This window comes from Mesoplodon bidens, assembly GCF_964165515.1.
Source record: "Mesoplodon bidens genome assembly, chromosome: 18".
NCBI classification, from domain to species: domain Eukaryota; kingdom Metazoa; phylum Chordata; class Mammalia; order Artiodactyla; family Ziphiidae; genus Mesoplodon; species Mesoplodon bidens.
Genome location: NC_138175.1, coordinates 13,752,134 through 13,777,852, shown reverse-complemented (window position 1 = coordinate 13,777,852; position 25,719 = coordinate 13,752,134). Strand labels below are relative to the sequence as shown.

At 48.9% G+C, this 25,719-nt stretch overlaps 2 protein-coding genes across 3 annotated transcripts in view; both read right to left on the bottom strand.

The window, feature by feature from the left end:
* Positions 1-5,334, bottom strand: part of LOC308605374 (pyruvate dehydrogenase phosphatase regulatory subunit, mitochondrial) — a 38,815-nt gene extending 33,481 nt beyond the window's left edge. The window contains exon 1 of the mRNA XM_081215309.1: positions 5,157-5,334. The gene's annotated coding sequence lies outside the window, so the exon portion shown is untranslated. The remainder of the gene's footprint in view (positions 1-5,156) is intronic.
* Positions 5,335-20,455: 15,121 nt separating this feature from the next.
* GLG1 (golgi glycoprotein 1) overlaps positions 20,456-25,719 on the bottom strand; it is a 142,486-nt gene continuing 137,222 nt past the window's right edge. Inside the window, exons 26-27 of one of the 2 annotated variants that reach the window (XM_081217472.1) lie at positions 25,364-25,527; positions 20,456-24,342 (exon numbers count right to left, since the gene is read on the bottom strand). In XM_081217472.1, the coding sequence (XP_081073598.1) occupies positions 24,267-24,342; positions 25,364-25,527 (240 nt within the window). In that variant the 3' untranslated portion in view covers positions 20,456-24,266. Of the gene's footprint in view, positions 24,343-24,992; positions 25,528-25,719 lie in introns of those variants that run through there. The other variant, XM_081217471.1, reaches the window with a different exon arrangement.

Genomic DNA, 25,719 nt, shown 5'->3' with positions numbered 1-25,719 from the left:
GCAGCTCTCCTGAGGGAACTGTCACTGTCACACGGCCAGCCCTGTTCCACTGACCTCACCATCAAGAGGCACGGTCGGCATCCTCCTGGCTTCTGAACCATTACCACTCAGTCACGCTGGGAAAAGACCCTGTTCCCTTGTGCCTTAAGCTAGCAGGCACCCCTACCTAGCTCCGGGCTCCTTCCTGTTAAGCCACAGGCACAGCTCTCTCTACATCCGGGTTCTGAACCCATAACATGGCTTTTCTCCCAACCTTTTAACACCACCTCCTCTCTTCCTTCATCAAAGGAGATAACCTGTCTCACCTTGTTCCCAAACCCCCACCTGTAAACCTCCCGGCATCAGCAAACCATCTCTGCCTTCCTCCACAGGGTCGGAAGTTAATCCCTTACCGTGGCCTGCGTCCCCCTTCCGGCCCCTTCCCCTGAACCGAGCTCCATCACCTGTCCTCCCTCTTTCACACACCTTCACATTCACCTCCTTAAGTACCCCCTCCCCCCGCCCAGGGGATTTAAGGAATAAAACAAAGCTCCGAAACACTCTTCCATTAGCAATTTTTAATTTTTAAAATTCTAAGTTATAAAATGACGGTCTGCAAAAAATCAAAAACAGAAGTAAAGGGCTTCCCTGGTGGTGCAGTGGTTAAGAATCCGCCTGCCAATGCAGGGGACACGGGTTCGAGCCCTGGTCCGGGAAGATTCCACATGCAGCAGAGCAACTAAGCCCGTGCGCCACAACTACTGAGCCTGCGCTCTAGAGCCCACGAGCCACAACTACTGAGCCCAGGTGCTGCAACTACTAAAGCCCATGTGCCTAGAGCCCATGCTCCGCAACAAGAGAAGCCACTGCAATGAGAAGCCCACACACTGCAAGAGTAGCTCCCACTTGCCCCAACTAGAGAAAGCCCGCGCACAGCAACAAAGACCCAATACAGCCAAAAATAAAAATAAATAAAATTTATTAAAAAAAAAGAAAAACAAGAGGATGTTAAGATTTCCCTCCACTCAAAGGTCACCAATACCAGTGTCAATTATATTTTCCCAGAATGTTATATTTGCAGCAAAGAGCTGCCCTGACGTCCACTTGTTTGCCACCACCTTTGTCTTAAGTCCTTCTTTTATTACCTTGGTGATGGCACAGTCGGCCAGTGGACTTTTTAAGCAAAAATTTCTTAACATGTGTTTCACAACCTGTCTTTTCTACTTCACAATAAATAATGTACAGAAAGGACTGCTTACATTTGTTTTTCACTCCCCCTACCCCCCCACCCCCCACCCCCCCCAGCCCTGTCCTGCTCTCTCCTGCCCCACCAGGCCACCGCACTGTGCCTCTCACCAGGAACGCAAATGTTGCTACTTTCCAAGGGCACTCTCTGGGCACCGTCTCACTCCCTCCTGTTCACACACTCTTTCCTTGTTTCCTGTGGCACCTTCTGCCCCGATCACTGGCCTCTCTCCTCTGCCCTTCCCTCTGTGCTGACGTCCCTCAGGGCTCCCTGAGGCCAGCTTCGCTTCCCCATCCACCGCTGCTCAGGGTGATTCCCTTTCCTGCCATGACTGATGACCTAACCCCCAGCACTCCTGAGCCTCAGACCTGCACGTCTAGTGGAAGAAGGGCCACCTCCACCTGGACTCCCACAGGCCCAACTGAGCACATCCTAAAGGTAAAGCCGTCTTCCCCAACCTCCAACCCTGCTCCACGTCCTGTGTCCCCCAGGAACACCATATACTAGAATCCTGGGTGTCATCCCACGTTCCTCCCTTTCTCTCATCTCCTCTCTCCAGTCAATCATCAAGGCCTAACCAACAACCCTACATCCTAGATCTCCCTCCAATGGATCTACTCTCCATCCCCACTGCCCTGAACTGAGCACAGCCCACCACCCTCTCTGTTTACTGCAGAAGGCTCCCAACCGGGCTTCCCGCCTCTAATCTGCACACCATTCTCCCCATGCCCCACAGCCTTCACACAGAGGCCTGAGCACATCTCTGAAATGAAGATCCTATTTCGTGCCCCTGCTCAAACCCTTCAATGACTATCTGGTGCCCTCAGAAAAAGTCAAATTCCTTAATAGGAAGTGCAAGACCCTGCTCACTTCTTACCTCTGATCTCATTTCTCTCCTCTCTCCTCTCACACTCTCGTCAAACCTAAACTACTTTAATTCCTCACACGTGTCAGGCATGAACTTTCTCTTCCACCTCTGGGACTTGTGCAGACTGTTCCTTCTCAGTGGCATAGTTCCTGCCACCCCTCCCCGCAAATAAAGATAATCCCTGCAGCTCTCAGCCTGTTTGACATCTTATTTGTTCCCACTCTCCCCCCAACACTCAGTTAGGTAACTGTTCTATATTTCCCCAAACACCCTGCACAAGCCCCAGCTCAGAGCCAATCACACTCTCTAAGGGTCTGTCTGCCAATCAGGGAAGCAAAACAGCAAGCCGCGTGAGGAGGAAACAGACTTCAGAAGCAGACAGATCTGGGTCTCATAATCTCCCCCACCACTCATTAGCTGTATAACTTTGAGCAAGTTGTTCAATGTCTGTGGTTCAGGCTACTCGTGTGTTACATGGGCTAGGAATGCCTTCCTCACGTGGCTGCTGCAAGACTAAAGCAGATATGCAGCAAGAACATGGCAAGTGGTGCCTCAGAAGCACTTGGAAAGTGGTAGCCTTTAGCCCCCCTGGGATAATGGAGCTCTCTGAGAGCAGGGACCACTTATAACTTGATCAGGGTTGTCACAGTAGGCACCTTGGAAATACAACCTGACAATTAAATGAGAACAGAGAACAAAGGAGATGGGGAAAAAATTCAGTGATGACTCAGATCTCAAGGCTAGGCCCCCAGACGTGAGGAGATCTCTAAATAATCTGATATAATTTTTTTTAAAAAGGTTATATTCTTATAGGTAGTTATGATGTGCCAGGCACTGCTTTATGTATACAACTAATTTAACCCTCACAAATCTAGAAGATGTTACAATTTTTATTCTACACTTGAGGTAAAGGAGGCACAGAGACGTGAAGTGACTGATCCAAGATCCTACAATACTGGTGAGTGGCAGAGCCTCAATTCAAAGCCTGCCAGTTCAGCACTAGAGTCCGCCATTGAATCATTACTTCATCTACCTGTAAGCTAGGATTAGATGATTAAAAAAGGGTAGCTGTGAGGGAGGCCAGAACCACAAGGCACTTCCCCGAATAGAAAAAAGGAATTGCAAAAGTAGCATTAAAAACATAACAACAGGGCTTCCCTGGTGGCGCAGTGGTTGAGAGTCCGCCTGCCGATGCAGGGGACACGGGTTCGTGTCCCGGTCCAGGAAGATCCCACATGCCGCGGAGTGGCTGGGCCCATAAGCCATGGCCGCTGAGCCTGCGCGTCCGGAGCCTGTGCTCCACAACGGGAGAGGCCACAACAGTAAGAGGCCCACGTACCTCAAAAAAATAATAATAATAAAAACAAATAAATAAATAAATATTAAAAAAAAAAAAACAAACATAACAACACGGACTTCCCTGGTGGCGCAGTGGTTAAGAATCCGCCTGCCAATGCAGGGGACACAGGTTCGAGCCCTGGTCCGGGAAGATCCCACATGCCGCAGAGCAACTAAGCTGTGTGCCACAACTACTGAGGCTGTTGTGCTCTAGGGCCTGTGAGCCACAACTACGGAAGCCCACGCACCACAACGAAGAGTAGCCCCCGCTCACCACAACTAGAGAAAGCCCGCGCGCAGCAATGAAGACCCAACGCAGCCAAAAATAAATAATAAAAAAAAACCAAAAATATAACAACAGATAAGTTTCAAGATGGAAGAAATAATACTAAACGGCCAGGGTGATAAGAACCAAGAAAAGGATTTTTGACCTTGTGCTCATCATGACCTTCAAGAGTCAGTGAAGTGGTGAGGACAAAAAAAGGATTTACAGTGGATGCAAACAATGAAGGTACAGGAGGCATCACAGTCTATTCCAGTAGGTCTGGCAGCTAAAGCAAAATAAAACTTGAGAGCAAAGGAGATAAAGCCAGTAGAGAAGAAACGGAAGATGTCAAAGACAACAAAGTAAAACACACACCTGGTTGAAAATAAATTATGTGTTTAATTTCTGCTAAGGAGAAGAATTTCTGCTAAACAATCTCAATACTGACGCTGGTTATGCTCAGGCCTGCTTACACCAACACGAGCAAGAGGACAGCTCCAACTCCTGAGCTGTTCCTCTGCATGGTCACAACACCTGGTACAAATTGGCTGCTGGTCACAAGGGAGACCGGGTGAGAAGAGACGGATTAACACAACATTTCCCACACCTGCCTCCAAATGAGAGCCACCTGGGACACACTCACTCACTCACAGGCTGCCTCTCTGGAGATTTTGATCCTGCGGTCCAGGGTGCTGTATTTTTCAACAAGTGCACCAGGTGACCAGCCAAGTTTGAGAACTTAACACAAATCTCTAGCCCTAGGAACGTGTCCCCTTCAGCCCGGCTACCTCGCCGCCCCGCAGCCCCCGACAACATGCTTACAAGGCACGGGCGAAACGGACTGTAAAGATGCCTGAATCAAATCTCGGTGTCATACACATCAGGCCCAAAGGGTCAAACGTTGGGAAGAGAGCTCACCGCCCCGGCCTGGACGTTTCCACCTAACCTCACCGCTGACTCTGCAGCACTTTTAGTGGTTAGTTAAGCACAAGCGGACCGCACGTTGCCACGCGGGAAAACAATTCCGCCTGCAGAGACGACACAGCTGGACAAGCCCGACCCACACTGGGGGGTGGGGGTGGGGGTGGGGGTGGGGGTGGGGGCTGCCTGCTCGAGGCGGGCCTCAGGAGCGAAGTTACCCCGGACGCCCTGGGCATTCGGGCTGGGCTGCGGGCTCTTGGCAGAGCCGCTGCGCTGGCCCCGGGCAGCCGGGCACGGGTCCGCGAGACGCCACCGCCGCAGAGAGGCTGAGGGAAACCGGGCGACGCGCTGTCGGCCCCGGCGGAGGAGTCCCGGCGCCGGGACGCGCCTTCCGAGGACCAGGCAGAACCGACGGGAAACGAGGGACGCCAGAAGCCCCCTGACCGAGACCACAGCGGAAAGGGGGAGCGCTGGGGGCCCCGGGCCGCCAAGGTCCGCGTGGACGGGGACGCCAGAGCGGCCCCGCAGCTTCTCCTTACCTCACGGGCGCACTCGGGCTCCGCGCTCAGCAACACTCCGGCTGAAGCGGGGCAGCAGCCATAACCGTTGCCGGCGTTCCCGGGGGCCGGAAGGTGGGACACGGATAGGGAAGGGGGCGGGACAGGAGGGAGGAAAAAGTTCCGGGGAAGCTTGATACGGCGACCTTCCGCGCTTTTCGGTTCCTAGCAAGGGTACGCCGGCGCGTGACCTCTCTCGCGCACGCGCACCGTGACGTTAGGAGGTAGGGTTCCGCCCCTGACACGTGGGGCTTGTTTGGGTCTCGTTAGGGCCCGCCCCTAAATGGGGCCGCCTCCGCCAAGGTGGCGGCGAGCTGCGAGCCTGTTGAGGGTCGCTTTAGGACTCTAGCCTCGGACCCTGCTATTTCTGCAGGTGCAGTCCTGCCGGCCCAGTTGGTGGCAACCCCGCTGCAGTGTGGGGAGAGAGCGGGGGTTCTTTCTTCCCTTGAGGCGAGTTCCCCAGGTCTTGTCCCACGTCGTCCGCTGCCCAAAGACACTCTAGTCAGGGCGTAAAGAAGATTCTTGGACTGACAGCCGCTTTGTTTTTTGGAAGTCGCCCGGGTGTTCTTGGGCGAATCGCTAGCAGAGCAGATCGGAAATCCGGTCTCCTGGCCCGGGCAGACCTCGGAGGCAGGATAAGAAGACCTGAGCTCTGGGCCGGATCTTACTCTTTGCGCCTTCTCTGCTCGTCTGGACCAGAGGAAGAGGAGTCATTCACTACATCCTCTGAGACGCTCCCCGTCACCTTGCTTACTATCACACCGCCCTGTTTTCTTTCCTTTATAGAACTCGTCACTAAAGTAGATCAGTGTCTGTTGACTGCCTTTCCCACTAGTTGCAAGCTCTGCCCTGTGACGACAGAACCTGAATCTCGTGCAGGACCATGTTCTCAGCGCTTAGAACAGCGCATGGCACAAAGTACATATTCTTTGATTGGACAGCGATCTAATGGTACAGCCTCCCCTGCGTGTTGGGCCACCTCGCTAGTTCCCATTCTTTGGATTCAAGCCCATCTCACCACACAAGCCGATTTCGTTTAATGGATGGCCTCTTGTGGCCGGGGATTGTGTTAGACGATGGGATAAACGTTGCACAAAAAACCATTGTCCTGGGCTTCCCTAGTGGCGCAGTGGTTGAGAGTCTGCCTGCTAATGCAGTGGACACGGGTTCGAGCCCTGGTCTGGCAGGATCCCACATGCCGCGGAGCAACTGCGCCCGTGAGCCACAACTGCTGAGCCTGCGCGTCTGGAGCCTGTGCTCCGCAACAAGAGAGGCCACGATAGTGAGAGGCCCGCGCACCACGATGAAGAGTGGCCCCCGCTTGCCACAACTGGAGAAGGCCCTCGTACAGAAATGAAGACCCAATACAGCAAAAATAAATAAATTAATGAATAAACTCCTATCCCCAACATCTTAAAAAACAAACAAACAAAAAAACCCATTGTCCTCTTACCGAAGTGTAAAAGAGAATTTGGAAACTGACATAATGAAGACACAAACGTTTACAAGTGTTACGCTCCATGCAGTAGGGACATGGCTGGGGGAGAAACCCCATTCCTCCCCTGAAGTTACTATCGCTGTCGCTGGACTCGACATCCAGCCTTACACGGACTCCATGGTAAGTACCTGGCACAGGTCGTATCCCCCATGTACCTGTGAGCCCATATCTGTGTGGAAACCAGGGCTGTGTCCATTCCTGTTCACACCTGTGGGAAGAGAAGCTCATTGTCTGAGAGAAGCAGCCAGTGTGCTCACCACACCAACCTCCACCCACAAATCATGGTGCAGTTTTGCAGTAAAACACCTGCTATGGACTCAGTGCTGTGCAGGGTGCAGGGTGCTATTTCACAGAGTCCCTGTAAGACAGAGTAATTTTATAAGTGGCTCCTGTGCCCTAACTGCCTTACCTTGTTGAAACTTCACCAAAACTGTGTGAATTACAGCAGAGTATCCCTGCTTGACCTGTGAGGAAAGTGAGGCCTGGAGAAGCATGTTCTCAAGTTGCAGATAATACAAACCAGGCCTCACATCTAAGTGTTTATGAAGTAGTGAACTATTCAAGTCAGTGCTAAGAAATGTGGTGGAGACAGTGGTGGTGCATTAGAATCACTTGGGGAACCTAAACCCATATCCTTCACATGAACTGGAATCAACAAGGCTGAGAGACACATCTGTTCTTCTAAAGAGCTTTCCAGGAACTCCCCTTGTATCTGGAATCCACTGGGTGCCAACTCTTGAAAAGTCTGGAGGAGAAATGGTAGTTGTGTAAAGCTTTGTGGATGAGGCAGGACTTGAGCTGGTCTTAACCTCTGTTTGCCAAACTGTAAAATGGGGCTGATGCTGGAGTGGCCTCAGATCAAGGTGATTCAGTCACTCTCTTTGTTCATATAAACCAGCAGTAGGTGGTGCTGCGGCCTATGAAATGCTGTGTCCTTGGTTCACACAGCCCCTCATATAGAGGGCACCACGTGGAGATTAGTTAGAAACCAAGTCAGACTAATAAAATCTCCCCCGAGGGGTGATAACCCAGCGTGGTCCCTGTGACACAGGAGCCACTGAGGAGCAGCTCCTTTGGTGTAGCCTCCCAAAGAGAGGTGTGTTCCCCTCCCTTGGCTGTCCTCCCCATGAGATGCTCTGTAGAGTTAGGGACCTCAGACACTTGGATCTGGGGCATCAGCTGACTGGAGCCTCTCAGAGTCCGCGCTGAAAGGGTTGTTGTGTGTTTGGTTAAGAGCACAACTTTGGAGCTGGCCAGGACTGCCTCTTCCTTAGTGTATGACCCTGGGAGGTGGTTACCTTTCCTGGGCCTCTGTAGTAATCACCAATAGAGACTATATATAAAGAGAAAGAACCAATAGGATGTATATATAGAGAGAGGGAGAGATTTATGTCGAAGTGACTCATGGGATTGTGGGGCTGGCAGGTCTGAAATGCACAGGGCAGGCGGGCAGCTGGAGACCCAGGGAACAGCTGATGTTGGGGGTCTCGAGTTCGTAGGCAGTGTGGAGGCCCAATCCCTTCTTCCTCCACAGGATCTCTGTCTTTTCTCTTAAGACCTTCAACTGAACGGATGAGGCCCACCCACATTATGGAGGGTAATCTGCTTTCCTGAAAGCCTACTGATTTTACTGTTATTCACATCCAGAAAATACCTTTACAACAATATCTAGACTGGTGCTTGACCAAACATCTGGACACCATATCCTAGCCAGGTTGATACATAAAATTAATCATCACAGCCTCCGATTACTTGCTTGTAAAATGGGCAATGATACGTTTTTGCTTTTGTTTTTGCAGACTCAAATAATGCGTATAAAATACTTGGCCCAAAATTCGTGAAAATTTTTGCACAACAGCTACTTTTATTATTATTCTTGCAAAACGAGCTGCACGGCCTGGCACCTGAGGCTCCAGACTGTGGGAGGTGGGGCTGATGAGCCAAACTGAATGACCACGGAGGCTGGTGACACGCAGCTGAAGAGCAGAGACCTGTGCCCAGGCCTGTGAGCCTGATGCTTGTGGCGGGAGCTGGGTGGGAGTCCCCAGGAGCCCCTGAGGCTGATGCTTTGCGCTCATTATGACTTGTTTACGCTACTTGGGCTTGGTGGAGACTCACTCACTCAAGAGGCAGCCTGGGAATCCAGTGGGCTTGTCTGAGCTGAGTGAGCTCTTTCCAGGCCCAGGGATGCATGTGTGTGGATGACTTGTGAGCAGCTCTACTCTGGCCTCCGGTGATCGTGGCTGACGTGGCCTCTGTGCTTTCCAGCTTCTTCGGGGGCCTGCATGCTGCTTGTTGTTCACACCTAATGTTGGTCACTTCTCAGAATCTTCTTTTCCCTTCATAAGCGTAACTGAACCATTTCACGGCTGCTCCTGTGAACCCGCTGGGACACTTGCAGAGTTATGTTAATGGTGTTTAACTGAGCAAAACTTGTTTTGCCTCCACTTTGAAGACGCCTTCCTTCACCAGATAACTGGGTGCCCCACCCTGAGAAGCTCCTACGTCAGAATTAGAGGGGGATTCTTTCCTTAGCTGTTTCCGGCGTCTCTTACCAGGAATGGCTGAATGACAATACCCAACCTTTTGAGGAAGAATCAAACACCCCCAGAACTCTCTCCCTCCCTCACTCCACCTGCTCACCAATGCCCAGCAGATTCTCGAGTTGCCTCTTCATCCTACGAACCCCAGGACATCTGCCCGCTGGCCGATTTCTGCTCAGTGATTTGTTCTTCTGTTAGGAGACTTGACGTGTTTTCTCTCCTCCAGTTGCAACTAGAGTTGAGTGAAACACACTGAATAAAAAAAAGGATCCTGAATACTCTCTAGGAAGCAGCTAATAAGAGAGGTCCAACCATTTCGACACCTTGATTGTGCAACTAGGAGACAATTATTGATGGAGGCTCTTTGAAGTTCAAACCAACATTGGGATCCACCTACAAACTATTTTTAGTTTTCCTTTTTCTCCATGGCAGAGTGAGAGCTATAGAAAATTCGCCACTGTTAGCCATCAGCTGCCCCCTTCCCAGCACTCTCTTCGCTGCTTAGAGGAGCACCTAGAGGGGCCCCTCACGTCAGGCTGCTTCTGGATGGGATTTACCACTTTCCCTTAAAGGAACAGCAACTGAGGCAGTGGTTCCTATTAGATAACTGAGCTGCTGTAAATATGTTTTGAAAATTTGGTGCCCAAAACTTGCACATGATTGTTCATAGCAGCATTATTCAGAATAGCCAAAAAGTGGAAACAACCTGGATGCCCATCAACAGATGAGTGGATAAATAAAATAGAGTATATCCATACAATGGGATATTATCCAACAATAAAAAGGAATGAAGTGTGGGTACAGCTGCAATACGGATGAACTTTGAAAACATTAAGCTAAGTGACAGAGGCCAGACCTAAAGGCCACATATTATACGATTCCATTTATAGACAGTGGCCAGAATAGGCAGATCTATAAAGACAGAAAGTAGATTTATGGCTGCAACAGGCTGGGATGGGAAGCTGGGGAGAAACGGGTGACTGCTGACAGGTATGGGGTTTCTTTTTGGGGTGATGTAGATGTTCTAAAATTTATTGTGGCGATAGTTACACAACACTGTGAATGTACTAAATACCATTGACTTCTACACCTAAAATGGGTTAAGTGAATGGCATGTGAGTTAAATCTCAATAAAGCTGTTTTAAAAGAACATTGGATGCCAGTCTCTGCCCCCAGGGGAGCTGGTGACTTGTGTTCTGTGGATATCAGGTGTGGTCTTTTGCGGGGCAGGTGCCCAGGGTACGTCTGCAGAGCCTGCGACCGTGGGACTCTGTGAGAGCTGCAGGACTTTGTTACTGGGTGGCCTTTGGTTCCCTGATTTTTTGACATGAATCCAGTGCTCCGCCCCTCAGTCTATTTCTCCTCTCCAGCAGGGACATTCATAAGTGCTCAAAGGCAATGATTTTGTTTTGTTTGTTGTTTGTCCTCTAACTCCCTGCAAAGGGCCGGTGCTCAAGAAGATCTTTAGGGAGAAGGGCATCGGTGGGCACTCAGAAGGCCTGGAGAGCCCATGCCACGGCTGACTCGACATGTGTCAGTGCCCCCTCCCCACCCACGTTCCTCAAGTGCAAAACGATGGGGCCAGGCCCCGTGACACTGGCCCTCCCCTGACCCACGGCTGTGTACTTTTCTAGACTTTTGTTGCTCCCTGTAACATTTGGGCTGAATTTCTATTGGGCCAGAAGGAGGAAGACTGTGGCACAGCCACAGTCAGGAAACAGCTCTGAGAGCAGCCACTGGTCACGTATGGAATGTCTGCATAATAATTAATGAGGGGCATCGAGAAGTGGGGATTTAAGGACTCACCTTGAAACTGTTTCATTATTTTGGCAGAAGGAGTTGATGGGAATTACGGAGGTGCCAAAGCCCTCCCAAACTGCCCCCCACCCCATGGGAGTGGGACTGCTCCCCACGTGAGACCACGAGTTAGCGGAACTGGGAGTGAGGGGTCTGCACCTCTGAAGGAACCTGCTCAGTCCTAGACACAGCTGCCATCCGAGATGTGGGGACCTGCCTGCTGGAGCAAATATGGGAGGGTCAGGAGGCCCTGACACCCAGCTGGAAGATTTCCAGAGGAGACACCCCATTTTCAGGAGTCTAAGGAGGCATGCGGATGGACCAGCCTCTCACTGGGAAGCTGATTTCAGGAAGCTACTCCCATCCATTAGGCCGCCTCACCACCCCATGGTGCTTACCCAGAAACCAGAGAGCAAGGGCAGGGAAAGGCCCCGGGCACTGGAGTCAGGCAGACCTGGGTTCTAATCCCAGCTCCGGCTCTGGCTGGCTGCTTGATCCTGGGCAAGTTATTCCACTCTGAGACTCAGTTTCTCCATCTATAAAATAGGGCAAAAATAGTTATCTGGAACATAGTATATTTTGAATTTTATTTGTTCATAATCTGAATTTATCAATTTTATTCATTTCTTAAAATTTATATTTAATTTTAAAACAACATAGATAATATAAACATTTTAAAGCTCCAAAAAATATACATTGAAAAATCTTCCCCCATCCTTGTTCTCCTTCCTCCATAAATATTACCTGCTGCATCTCAGAGTAAATGTTATTCATGTTAAAAGCTACCATTTATCAGGGGCTCACTTTGTGTCAGGACAGTGCATTGTAACGTCACTGCATTCACCCCTGTTTGGCAGACAGCATTACCCCTGTTCTGGGTGCAGGAAGTAGGCTCAGAAGGAGGGAATATTTTGCCTGGAAATATAAGACCTGTAAGGAGGGAAGCAAGGATTTAAAAATGCAAGTGAGGAACTTCCCTCGTGGTTCAGTGGTTAAGAATCCACCTGCCAATGCAGGGGACATGGGCTCGAGCCCTGGTCCAGGAAGATCCCACATGCTGAGAAGCAACTAAGCCCGTGCACCACAACTACTGAGCCTGTGCTCTAGAGCCCGTGAGACACAACTACTGAGCCCGTGTGCCACAACTACTGAAGCCCACACACTGCAACAGAGTAGCCCCCGCTCGCCGCAACTAAAGAAAGCCTGCACGCAGCAACGAAGACCCAACACAGCCAAAAATAAATTTATAAAAAAGAAAAAAAATGCAAGTGATTTCATGTTTGTAAATCTCCTACGACAATGGATGTTAGCTCTTCCCACCCAGACACCTGATGCCTTTCCATCACGAGCTGGGCAGACGAGCTCCCTGAGAGAGAATGAGAGAGGGTGTTTTTATATCCATACAGGCATCAGACAACACCACAGTGAAAATAACACTAGTGGCGCCAGGCCAAGTCTAAGTTCTTTACATGCATCATCTCATTGAAGCCTCATCACCACCCTCTGCGGTAGGTGCTACTGTTTTCATTTTATAGAAGGTAAACTTGAGGCTCAGAGAGGTTAAAGAATTTGGTCAATTTCTTACAGCTTAGAAAAGAAGGAGCAGAGACAGGATTCAAATCCAGGCAGTCCAGCAGGAGAACCTAAGCCCTTCAACACTCTACTCTGTCCCCTGGGGAGGCGGCTAAGAGAAGGCAAAGGGTCAGAGGGAGCTGATGTAACAGACGAGAGAATGTGGTAGGACTGGAGGAGGGAGTCGCGGGGAGAAGGGGGCAGGACAGTCAGGAGCAAGGTTCTGGGACTGGCATTCCAGAAATGAAAGAAACGATGTCTGCCTGCTAGGAACTGAGGGTTTATTGAGAAGACAAATATAAACCACATGTGGAGGAAAAGAACTAGGTCAGTAGTAATAACACATCACAGCTATCAGACTCACTGTTTCAGTCAGCCACCGCTGCATACGCCACCCCAAACACAGAGGCTTATGACACCCATCATCTACTTTGCCCACGAATTTGCAGCTGGGGCAGGGCTTAGTGGGGTCAGCTTGTTTCTGCCCCATGTGGCACCAGCAGGGGTGGCTGGAAGGCTGGAAGCTGGGATCATCTGAGGGTTTGCTCACTTGCAAGCTGAGGCTGGTCATCAGCAGCTCACCTACATGTGGTCTTCTCCCTGCCGATACTCGGCTTCTTCCCAGCTTGGTGACCCCAGGTAACATCATTAGTCATTGGGGAATGCAAATTAAAACCACAATGAGATACCACTACACACCTAGTAGAATGTTTAAATAAAAATGACCTGCCATACCCAGGGTTGTCAAGGCTGCTCTCATACAACTGCTTTGGAAAATCCTTGGCAGTTTCTTTGGAAGTTAAACATACATTTACCATATGACCTAGCCAAGCAATTAATTCCAAGCTATTTACCTGAGAGCAATGAAAGCAGATGTCTGTACAAAGATTTACACGTGAATGTTCATAGCAGCTTTATTTGAAATAAACAAAAATGAGAAACAACCCAAACGTCCATCAATAGGCAAATGGATAAGTAAATTATGGTACAGCTATACAGAGAAATACAATTCAGCAATAAAAATGAATTCACTATCAGACTTCCCTGGTGGTGTGGTGGTTAAGAATCCACCTGCCAGTGCAGGGGGCACGGGTCCGATCCCTGGTCCGGGAAGATCCCACATGCCACAGAGCAACTAAGCCTGTGTGCCACAACTACTGAGCCCATGTGCCACAACTACTGAAGCCCGTGTGCCTAGAGTCGCAACAAGAGAAGCCACCACAGTGAGAAGCCCGCTCATTGCAAGGAAGAGTAGCCCCCACTCGCTGCAACCACAGAAAGCCCGAGCGCAGCAATGAAGACTCAATGCAGCCAAAAAATTTAAAAATTTTTTGAACGAAAAAAAAGTGAATTCGCTGTTGACCCATGCAACAACATGGATGGCTCTCAGAAGTATTATGCTGAGTGGAAGAAGCCAGACAAACAAAGTGTATGCACAGTATTATTGAATCTATATCAAAGTCTAGAAAATGCAGTTAACCTGTAGCGATAGGAAAGCACACCAGTGGCTGCATGGAGATGCTAGGGGTGGGGGAGGGGGAGGGATGGCGAAGGGGCATGAGGAGACGGAGGGTTGATGGGTATGCTCCGTACCGTGACAGTGGTGATGGCTTCACAGGTGTATACTTGTGAAATTGTACCAAACTGTACACGTTAGATGTGTGCAGTTTACTGTGGGCCAATTTTAAAAATAAAAAATATTAGGTTGGAAAAAGAAAGAAGGGCATGTGCAGCTCATGCAGCTCAATATCAAAAAACAAACAACCCGATCCAAAAATGGGTGGAAGATCTAAATAGACGTTTCTCCAAAGAAGACATACAGATGGCCGAAAAGCACATGGAAAGATGCTCAGCATCACGCATTACTAGAGAACTGCAAATCAAAACTACAATGAGGTATCACCTTACACCAGTCGGAATGGCCATCGTCAAAAAATCTATAAACAATAAATGCTGGAGAGGGTGTGGAGAAAAGGGAACCCTCCTATACTATGGGTGGGAATGTAAATTGGTACAGTCACTATGGAGAACAGTATGGAGGTTCCTAAAAAAAACTAAAAATAGAGCTACGATATGACCCAGCAATCCCACTCCTAGGCATATACCCAGAGAAAACTATAATTTGAAAAGATAAATGCCCTCAGTGTTCATTGCAGCACTACTTACAATTAGCCAGGACATGGAAACAACCTAAATGTCCAATGACAGAGGAATGGATAAAGAAGATGTGGTACATATATACAATGGCATATTACTCAGCCACAAAAAAGAACAAAATAATGCCATTTGCTGCAACATGGATAGACCTAGAGATTTTCATACTGAGTGAAGTAAGTCAGACACAGAAAGACAAATATCATATGATATTGCTTATGTGTGGAATCTAAAAAAAAAGGGTGCAAATGAACTTATTTTCAAAACAGAAATAGAGTCACAGATGTAGAAAACAAACTTATGGCTACCAGGGGTTAAGGGGGGAGGGATAAATTGGGAGATTGGGATTGACATACACATACTACTATATATAAAATAGATAACTAATAAGGACCTACTGTATAGCACAGGGAACTCTATTCAATACTCTGTAATGGCCTATATGGGAAAAGAATCTAAAAAAAGAGTGGATGTATGTATAGCTGATTCACTTTGCTGTACACCTGAAACTAACACAACATTGTAAATCAAGTATAATCCAATAAAAATTTTTTAAAAAAAGAAGGGCACATGGGAGGTGATAGGCTGTGGTAGCCATCTTGTAAAACACAAACCTACCTCATTCACCAAGTATTTCCAACAGGCAAAGGCACTGTCCTTGAGTCCTCACAACAACCCAACCCAAGGGCGAGATGAGGTGGCCAATTATCTTCTATGATGATGATGATGATGATGGTGATGATGATCTTGATTGTTATCACAGAACCATGAGGTCTTGGTTCCTGGGAGGGAAGGGTGTCTCAGGTCTCTGATGACCGAACCTTGAGGCTTTTACCACTGAGCTGTAAGAGAAACTGCTGTCCACTTCTTCAGACCCATCAGGAAGCAGAGGCGCCCTTTAGAGAGCGACACAGAGAGGCAGTGAGGAGGAGGCTCTGTGGGCAGAGGCTGGGGCACAGCTGCTGAACTGAGAGGCACCTGTGTCTGTCCCCCACCCTCCCTACCTAGGGAGGAAGAAGATACCAAGCCCCCGACAAGGAGGGCTCAGTTCGAGAAGTGCTGCGCCTTCTGTCCCGGGGCAGATATGGAGATGGTAACCCAAGGAAAGCTTCTGAGAGGAGCCATAGTCTCCCGGCTTGGCTGGACCCTGGGGCTTTGGCTGCTCTTCTCTGCCTCAGGCGAGGTCCTTGTTTCCCAGCCCCCCACCCCCTGATCCTTATCCTCTTTCTCCTTTTTAATGGGGGGATGGGTGGGTTGCCCAACAGACAAATCCTGGTTTAGGAGCCCATAAAGAAGGGGCCTCCTAGGTTGGGGAGGGTATCAGAGGCCATGGGCTGGAGGGCAGAATCCTGGTGCACAACCCTGTGGGCCCCTCACTGCCACCCCCCATGAAGAACACCGGCCTGAGGGATGGGAGGGCAGGGGGCAGGGGAGAGGTTACTAGGGCTGGACCTGGACGGACGGGCTGGGGGAGGCCTGGAAGGGCAGTTGAAGGGTAGAGGAACAGCACCAGGCAGAGAGGCAGTACTCTGGGGGCGCAGTGGGGGATACCTTGTTGCAATGCTGTCCACTGAAGCTTTAACAGAAATAGAAGTGGGCCACACTGATTAGACAGCCACCTCGCGCTAGACGTTCTCTCCTTTAACCTTTCTGACAAGTCTGTGATGTAGGTTCTACACTCCCCACTGCATAGGTGAGACGGGGTTATCCACAGTCACACAGCTAGCAGGTCGGGGAGCCGACCTGGGGAGGGGCGGCGGCCAGCAGGCACAGGAGCCACTGCAGGTCTGGGTGGGTGGGCCTGGCGCACGTGGTGGAGTTCTGGTGGAGGATGGGCTGGAGCAGGAGAGAGGGGGCAGCGGGAGCAGCAGGGAGGCTGGGCGCCACCCAGGTGGCAGGCAAAGCAGACCTGGTCTCCGCAGGCTTCGGTGGAGGGAGCCCGGGTGGGAGAGGAACCTGCAGAACCAGAGACAAAGGGCGCGTGCTGGTGGAGCCCGGCTACCAAGGGGCAGGGGGCGGGGTCTGTTCCTCGTTCTCCTTCGGGAACTGAGACCGGGGGCAACTGAGCCGCCATCAGCAAAGACGGACCCTGACCCTGATGGGAGAGAGGGTGAGGGAGAGGGAGGCCAAGGACTAAGACGCAGGGCCCTGGAGGGGTGACGGAGGGGGTAGGGAGAGGAGGGTGGGAGGACTGGCGAGGTTCTAAGCCAGCGGCATCAGGGGTGAGCGTGGCTGGAAGGCCAGGAGAGATGAAGGTGAGACGTGCTTAGGTTCTGGGCCTTGGTGTTCGTGTGTGGTGCGAAAGGGGCTTGTTCTTTTCAAAATGTGAAACTTGAACATTTTTGTCTGATTAAAGCATGAAAAATACAATTAAACAGGAGGAGAAATATTAAAAGTTAAAAGACCTCCCATAATCGTAAACCCACACTCTGCTACTATGAATGGTTTCAAATATTTCCTTCTGATTTTGGAATATGAACAAAAACAGATAAAATACCTATGTATGAGGATTCCAGTGGTTTCACATCTTTGCCAAAACGAAACATTCTGTCTTTTCATTTTAGCCATTCAGGTGTGTGTGCAGCTGATCTCACTGTAGTCTGCATTTCAGTTTCCATGATATATATTCTTTTCCATTATAGGTTATTTCAAGATATTGAGTATACTTCCCTGTGCTATACAATAGGTTCTTGTTGGTTATCTATTCTATATAGTGTGTATATTTTAACCCCAAACTCCTAATTTACCCCCCCACCAAAGCATTTGACTTAATAGTCTAATACATTACTTTGATCACTTCTCCAGTAAGGCTAGAACTTTAGAGCACTTCAACTTCACTTGCCTCCTACCAACGTTTGTGTTTTTTTTTTTTTAAAGACATTTTAAGTCAACGTATATTTTAAAGACATTTCTATTGCTTTGTACAATATTTATATATTTTTTAATTTAAAAAATTTTAAACTTATTTTTAATTTTAAATTTCACTAAAATTAATATATATCATTTAAATTTTTGCTTATATTTAAGCACATATTTACCTTTTCTGGTGCTCCTCCTTCATGCATTTCCATATTTCCATCTAGGATCATTTTCTTTTGCTTGAAAATTTTCCTTTAGGATTCCTTCTGTGCAAGTCTCATAGTGACAAATCCTCTAAGCTTTTATCTGAGAACATCTTTATTTTAAAGGTTATTTTCATCAGGTAAAAAAATTCTACATTGGCAGTTTTTTTTTTTATCACCCCAGGACTTTAAATGTGTCTTTTCACTGTCTCCTGACTTCCATAATTTCTGATTCGAAGTCAGCCATCAGTCTTAGGGTAACACAATACAATGGTCAAAAAAAGTGTTTTTTTCATGTTCAAGGCTTCTTTATTGGTTGCATCAAATTATTACAAAGTAAGAACTGCTGTTGGCCCACTGGTCTCAGTAGTGGAGAGGCAGCCTTAAAAACCTAGTGACCCAATTCTCCAAAAAGGTTACCTCAGATGTGTGTTAGGTAAGAAAACATTTTTTTTTATGGTCCAGATCACACACTGCATTTAGTTATTATGTCCCTCTTCAGCCACCTTTAATCTGGAACAATTCCTTAGTCGTTATCTTTCACGATTGAGTGCAGGGCAGTTATTTTGTAGAATGTTGCTCAGTTTGGGTTTGTCCGATGTTTCCTTATGATTGGATTCAGGCTCTGCTCTTTTGACGACAGGAAGGATGCTGTGTCCTCAGTACATATATCAGGAGGCACGTGATGTCTGTTCATTCTCCTTTTGATGTTAACGTGTATCACGTGGTTTAGCTGTGTTTTCTCCACTGTAAACTACTAATTTATTTTCTCTCTGTAGTTAACAAGTAATTTGAGAAGACACTGCTGTGCTGCGGGTTGTTGTTTTGAGCAAGGGAGGTGGGAACCCAGGACCAAGGTCAAGAGCTCCCAAGGGAGGCCTGTCCAGGGTCTGCAGGCTCTGGGGTCAGGTCAGCAGCCTCTGCCCAGAGCTGGATGAGGGCTGCAGTTTTAGTATGGTCACACAGGTCCCAAAGCCAATCTGGCTAGTCAGAGAAAAAGCATATGGCAGGGGCAGACACTCTCATTTTGCAGCTAATCAGCCGTATGTGAAAACAAGTCCCTCCCCGCCTCTGCACCTCACTTTTTCTTTCTTTTTTTTTTAAATTTATTTTTGGCTGCATTGGGTCTTCATTGCTGCGCGCAGGCTTTCTCTAGTTGCGGCGAGCTGGGGCTACTCTTCATTGCGGTGCACGGGCTTCTATCATTGTGGTGGCTTCTCTTGTTGTGGAGCATGGGCTCTAGGAGCGCAGGCTTCAGTAGTTGCAGCACATGGGCTCAGTAGTTGTGGCTCACGGGCTCTAGAGCACAGGCTCAGTAGTTGTGGTGCATGGGCTTAGTGGCTCCGCGGCACGTGGGATCTTCCTGGACCAGGGCTCGAACCCGTAGTTCCCTGCATTGGCAGGCAGATTCTTATCCACTGCACCATCAGGGAAGTTCCTGCACCTCACTTTTTCATCTAAGTGAGAGACTTGGACAGTCTAAGCTTCTCCCCTTTTCGGCTAAAACTCTTTTGTTCTTAGTCCCTTTGGAAAACAGAGGCCAGGTGCCTCTGAGGATTGAAGTTGGCCAAGGATCTTTTACCAGAAAAATCACACACAAAATTTGGGAGTGGGGCAATTCATTCAGAGACTGCTAAGGTGTCAGCTGGGCAACACGTAACCCATTCACCGCTGCGGTGTCCCCTCGGGGGGCTGAGGGCAGCTTGGCTGGGGAGCCACTTCTCCCTTGTAGAGATACAGGTGACGAGGAGCCTGAACCCACAGCTCACGTCCTACACTTACACCAAAGCAGGGTAGCCTCTCCAGGGCGTGCATTCAGGGCTGACGGCTGCCCTGAGCCTCCTAGATAAAGGAATATTCACACTGGGACTCAAAATGCCCCTCAACCCCTCCCTCCTTTCTTCCACTCTTCACCTTCGCCCATGTCCACTGTGCACCTAGGCCTACGACCTCCCCAGTGACAGTTGCTGAAAATGGATTTGAGTTCTGAGAAGAAACCCTGGGTTCCAGGTTACCCCTCCTTTCTCACTGAACATCCCATTTCATTACTTGAATGTTAGTACGGCCATTACTACTTAAAGAAATCCTTGCTACCATGCAATTCCTTAAGCGGTTACTTTTTAACAGCCGGATGCACATCGGCTTTGCTGAGTAGAGGAGGTAGGAGACAAGGTTCGGGAAGGGTGTCATGAGGTCACTGACCTCAGGGCTGGGTTGTTGGAAGGGGGAGGCAAGCACTGACTAAACGCGGACATAGCAGGGCCCAGAAAAGAAATGTGGCCTAGTTCTGGGCCTGAATGGGAAGGCGGCCATCAGAGACCAGGTGCCATCCATGTGTCACATCTGTAAGGAGAAGTTCCAGGTATGTGTTCCCCCCAGGAAGGAGCCTCATGACATGGCTTAAACACATCAGTAGAATGAACAATTCTGGACACACGAGCTTGAGAGTCAGAAAACCCCAGATCTGGCTTCCAGCTCTCCTGTAAAGGCCTATGGTCCTACTCTGTTTGACCTAATTAGCCAAGAACACGGACATTCTAACAGTAAGTTTCTGAGCATCCATGGCAAGTTTACAGTCAGTACTCACAGCTCCGGAGACTTCTTCCAGCAGAGCGTGTGGTTGGAGGAGAGTCCTCCCAGTCACCACAGAGAAAATTTAACAAGTAAAAACCTGCAAACTCTTTATTAAATTCTCCCATTTCATCTGTACAGAAAAAAACGCACATTATGTTCAGAATCTCAGTAACATCTCAAAATTACACAGCATGAACATGTAAAAACAAGAAACTGCCAGGATTTTATACATAGAAAGGAAAACCATTTACAAAAGAGGCTTGTTAGTTTTACTTTTCTTTTTTTCCTTCTTAAAAAAAAAATTAAAGGCCTAAGATCTCACACAGCATTTGCTGTACAGTCTGTTTTCCTGCTTCGATTGACCTGGGAACATGGTGTTGGGAGAAGCCGCTCAGGAAGCCTTGGGCTGCCAGCCCCTCCTGTCGGTCACTCACTCTAGTGCCCCTCAGTCTGACAGGGGACCTGTTCAAACCATCTAGCATGTGTGGTACAGGGCCTGCTGGGCTCTGGGGTCCAGTTGTCAATTCTATGTTGGGGGGAAGGCAAAACAGAATATAGAGGCACTATCTGAATTTTCTCCTTGCCCGAGATTCCTCCACTGCATGTATCCCAACACCCCTACCTGTGTGTTGTGGCAGATCTTGGAAAGGGAGAAGGAGAGGAAGCCACCATCAGGATCCTGTCACTACCAGCCTGAGCAGACAGTCCCACCTTTGTGCTCCAGATGACCAACAGTCCCTGGGTCTCCACAGTGATCTCACTAGATGGCTTGGATGAACCTGTCACTCTGCAGAGTCAGTCTTGGTTTGCTAATGACTGATCTTTTGTCTGAGGTCTGGGCAGGAAGGGGGAATCGGCTTCAAACTTGATTGCCCTGACATGTGACCCTGGTCCTAGGGGAGAGGAGGACCAAGAGGAGTGTAGATGGAGAGATGACCAACCAAAGACAAGTGAGAGAGAGAGAGAGAGACAGAGAGAGAGACAGAGACCAGAACATCAGCTCGCCCCAGGCCCTTTGGGAATTGAAGACCAGTGGGGAAGAGGTGAGTTAGGAGTGGAGTATCCCTAAAGGCCTGGGGGAAACTCAGGGCACTGGAATGCTGCATTTTATAAAATTACTTAGGTGCCATCCAAATGGTGAGAATAAATAAAAGGAGTCTTTGAGGTTTTTCAAATTCCTAAGCATCAGAAATATAAGTAAACATACCAAAATGCACATGATTCAAAAAGCCATATTCTTCTTTTTGTTCTATGGCCCAAATTTAGTTTGAATGTGTCAGGCTGTGCTGGCTGGCTTCTAAGGGTCCCTACTCCAGGTTCCTTCTCTGTATCTGCTTGCTTAGAGTAAGTTATATGCGGAAAACGTTTACTTTTTGGTGGGGGAGGGGAAGAAATGGGATGGGGAGGCCTTTTCTCAGAGGAACTTGAGACCAGGTAAGGAGGTCCCACAAAGCAACCTACCCCTCCCTGGGTGACTCACACTAGTGGGGATCTTTAGGATAGAAGTGGTACCACAAGCCTGGAGGTGGCGCAGAAGTCAGGCTCATATAGGAGAGTGAATCTTCTTTTGGGAAGGTGGAGGGAAGTCAGCACTCTGTCTGATAAAATGTAAATGATCCCACGACTCTTTACTACTGGCTTCTCTTGTTACTTGACCTCAGGAAACAGGAAGAAATGAAATCCGATGGTAATTTCCTGTCACACCTAGGAAAGCAGAATCTCCCTCCTTCCCCAGCATCCCCAAGAATACGTGCAGGACGTGAGACAGTCAAAGGCTTGCAATGAATACAAGTCAACACCTACTCACTCCGTATTAGAATTCCCCTCGCTTCTAAGGATGCACCAGCTCAGAACAAGCTGATGGGACCCACAGCACTGGGCCTGGTAGTGGTACCAGAATTTTAGGGAACGCTAAGAAGGGGGGCTTTCCTGCTGGAGTGAAGCCAAGCCCAAGTGATGGCTCCCACCTCATCGAGCATCTTGCCAGCAGACTTCTCTTGGGACAGCAGCAATAGCAGAGGAAGGCCAGGGATGCACCAGGGTCAAGATCTCACTCCCACAGCCACCCTTCTGTGTGAGAAACTCCGATGCAGGGAGAAGACAGCCTTGTTCTTGACGTTCTGCTCAGATTTCTGATCTCCTGCACTGCAGGGCCTCCAGCCCAGAGACTGACCTCCTGGCACCTCTGGGGTGTTGTAGAGACACCAAGTCTGAGTGAGCTGACAAGGCCTGATGAGTTCTCTGGCTACTGTAATCTTCAGCAAGTGCTTGGAGCCTTGGCCTTGGACAAAAACCCTACCTGCTGCTTATGTTATTGTTCATGGGCTAGACATCAGAAGAAGAGAAAAAGGACACAGGTCTGTCATCAGCTCCACTAGGGACATGGTTTCTTCTTGACTAATTCTTGACTAGCTGATTTACCCAAGAGTGATCTATGAGTCCAGTAACCAGAGGTACCCCAGAACCTCTTGTTTTGTTACACCAATGAGGTACAGAATGGATATAGTTGGGCCGTAGTTTCAGATGGTGCTGGGCCCCTTGGATGTAGGAAACTGCTCAGTCATATGAAACTATTCTAAAAACCAGTCACTGAAACTATTCCAAGTTGGATGGTGAAATGTTTTCTGACAACGAGCAATCAAAGATACCAGCCGAATTAACCCTTCTATCTATCCGGATCATTTCTAAAGATGACAAATGTTTCAAGAATCAAACTCCCTTTCAAACTTCCAGATCTGCTGCAGACAATTGAGATCATCTCTCAGTTCAGAAAGAACAAAAGTATCTAGACACATTAAACTATGGAGATGTTTTACATATACTGGGAGGGAGACTGCAGAGATGGAGAATGGTACTCCCACTCTCATCAAATAGGGAACAGTCATTCTACCCTGTAAATCACATCAGACATGTCAGTGGGGGCCTGTGTACAGATATATCCCCGGTCCTCGATCCCAGACCCCACCACCCAGGGAGGAGCCCCTGGAGGTGGACTATCTAGATTAGCTCAGTTCAGTCCAAAAGTGGTGGTAGGAAGGGGTGCTGCTCGGACTCCAAGAGTTTCAAGTTTTATGAGGCTGAAGAGCCCCAGGACAGTTGCTAAGAATCAGGAAGACCCTAAGAGCAGGACTTGGGGGACCAAGCAGCTTAGAAGCTCCCCTTCATGACTTGGAGTACCCTAGGCAGGGGGGATATGCAGCTTCTAGAACCCACTGCCTCCAGGAAGGGTAGTAAAAAGGAAAAAGAAAGAAAAAGAAGAAAACCACAGTATTCAAATATATGTCAGTCAGGTTAGACAAGGAGTCATTTGGATCAACCGAGCCACAAACTGACCCACTTTGTACTGAACACATTCCAGGGAAGACAGATGTGGGGAGGTCCCTCAGCACGTGTGGACAGTGGCAAAGAGGGGCAGGGCAAGGAATGGAGCATGGTCTATGTGGACAGTTTTAGGCACGTGATTTATAATACTTTGTGGACGTCTAACAGGTTAATAAAATATATATTATATAAATATATCTTCTACTGTACACGCCGCCCTCTTGTGCAGCCACTGGATTCCATGCCCCAAATTCAAGTCCAGGTGCACCAGGTTGAACTGTGATGCCTGCACTCCTCCCTTTTTATACTCCAAGCCTGTCATCTCTACACTGGAGGGACGAGGGATGGTCAGGAATATTGCTTCCATAAAGCTCAGATTCAGGAAAGACTGATGAGTCATCAAAGTACAACATTTAGCCAATGCCTACTGTAGTGGGTGTATGCAGCAAATGGACAGAAAGAAAAAACGGAGAAACGCCTCCATCTTTTAATGTAGTAACTTTCCACACCTTCTCCATGTAGAGGCCTAAAGGAGCTTGTCTGGGAAGGTGGCCTTGAACCTGCAGAAAGGTCAGGTTGGACTGCCAGTCACACACTGAGACCAGGCTAAATCTTTATAAGCCACTGTCTCTGACCTGTACTGCTGCCTGAGAAGTAAAGCAAAGTCAATCAATCCCCTGCTCCTCCTTCCCGCCCTGAGCTCCATCCCCCATGGTCACGGCCTCCCGGTGAAGCGGAGGACTTCTGGAGGAAATGCCACCCCAGCAGGATCAATCCGAACGCGGCTTGAGTCCTGCACTGCCCTGGAGGAGGAAGGTCACTGGGACACTCTGCCTTGGGCCTCAGGGTGCAGCCTCTCCATGCAGAGCAGTGGACTGATCAGCTGCGCACACTTCTGATCCCCTCTCCAACCCACCTGCCCTCGGCCTGGGGAAGCTCACGCTCCACTTCACTGAGGTGAGGAGGTCACACAAACACCCACGGCTGTGGGGTCTTGACCAGCAGTGGCTCTACTAGGGTAGGAACTGGAAGGCATCACTGTTTCAGCAGAAGAAAACAAGACCCAAAGCGGGCTGGTTAGTCGTTTCCCACTACTCGGTGAAGTCCATGGCCCTGACATGGGCCAAAGGTGCTTTTGAGAAGTAAGCAAGACATCCCAGTTATAGCATATTGGGTGGTGTGTTTCCCCCTCTAAAGTCCTGCCTTCATGTTACACTGTCACACAGAAGAAATAACCCCATTGCTCAAATCAAGCCTGGAGGAGATGTGTTACTATATACATTTTTTTCTTTAAAAATTTCTTTTTTTTTTTTTTTTTTGGTGTTTTTAAAAAAAAGAATCATTTGAGTTGCAGGTCAGGTGAGTTGGTTCTGGAAGTACTGGTAGTTCCATCGGTATGAGAGACTTGTCTATGGGCAGGTAAACCCGAGTTTGCCAACAAAGGCAATACCCAAAGCGGCCAGCTGCTGCACAAATGGTCGAGGAGGAGGATACCATGGACATGGGTGAAATCTGAGACGGGACAATGCGGTGGATACCTGCTGCTGCTCTAACATGGGTGTTGGTGTCACCTCGCAGAAGGACGAGGTGAGTGGGTACGCTATACAGGAGGGCTGTACAAACTGGGCACTGGACAGGTAGTTCCTCTGGTGCTCAAGGTGGCTCTACCTGTCCTTGAGCTCTCGTGTCACTCGTTTGGTGATACGTCCACACATCAGGCCAATCAGGAACAATATGCAGATGCTCCCACTGATCACAGAGAGAATGTAGTTCTTTGAAGGGGATGTCATCACTTGCATGGCGAGGTCAGAGAAGCCATCCGCTGGGGCCACCTGGAAAACACACAGGGGCATCATCCTCAGAGAGAAGTGGGCTGGGACAATGCTTGCTCTAACTTGCCCCCTGGACTCCTACTGTAACTTAGGTCATTTCTTTTGGGGAGAGAGGAGGGCAACGGGCAAGAAAATCAAACACCGAGCTACAACTGTTTTCCCGATAATACAATTCATCACAGTGATCACTGC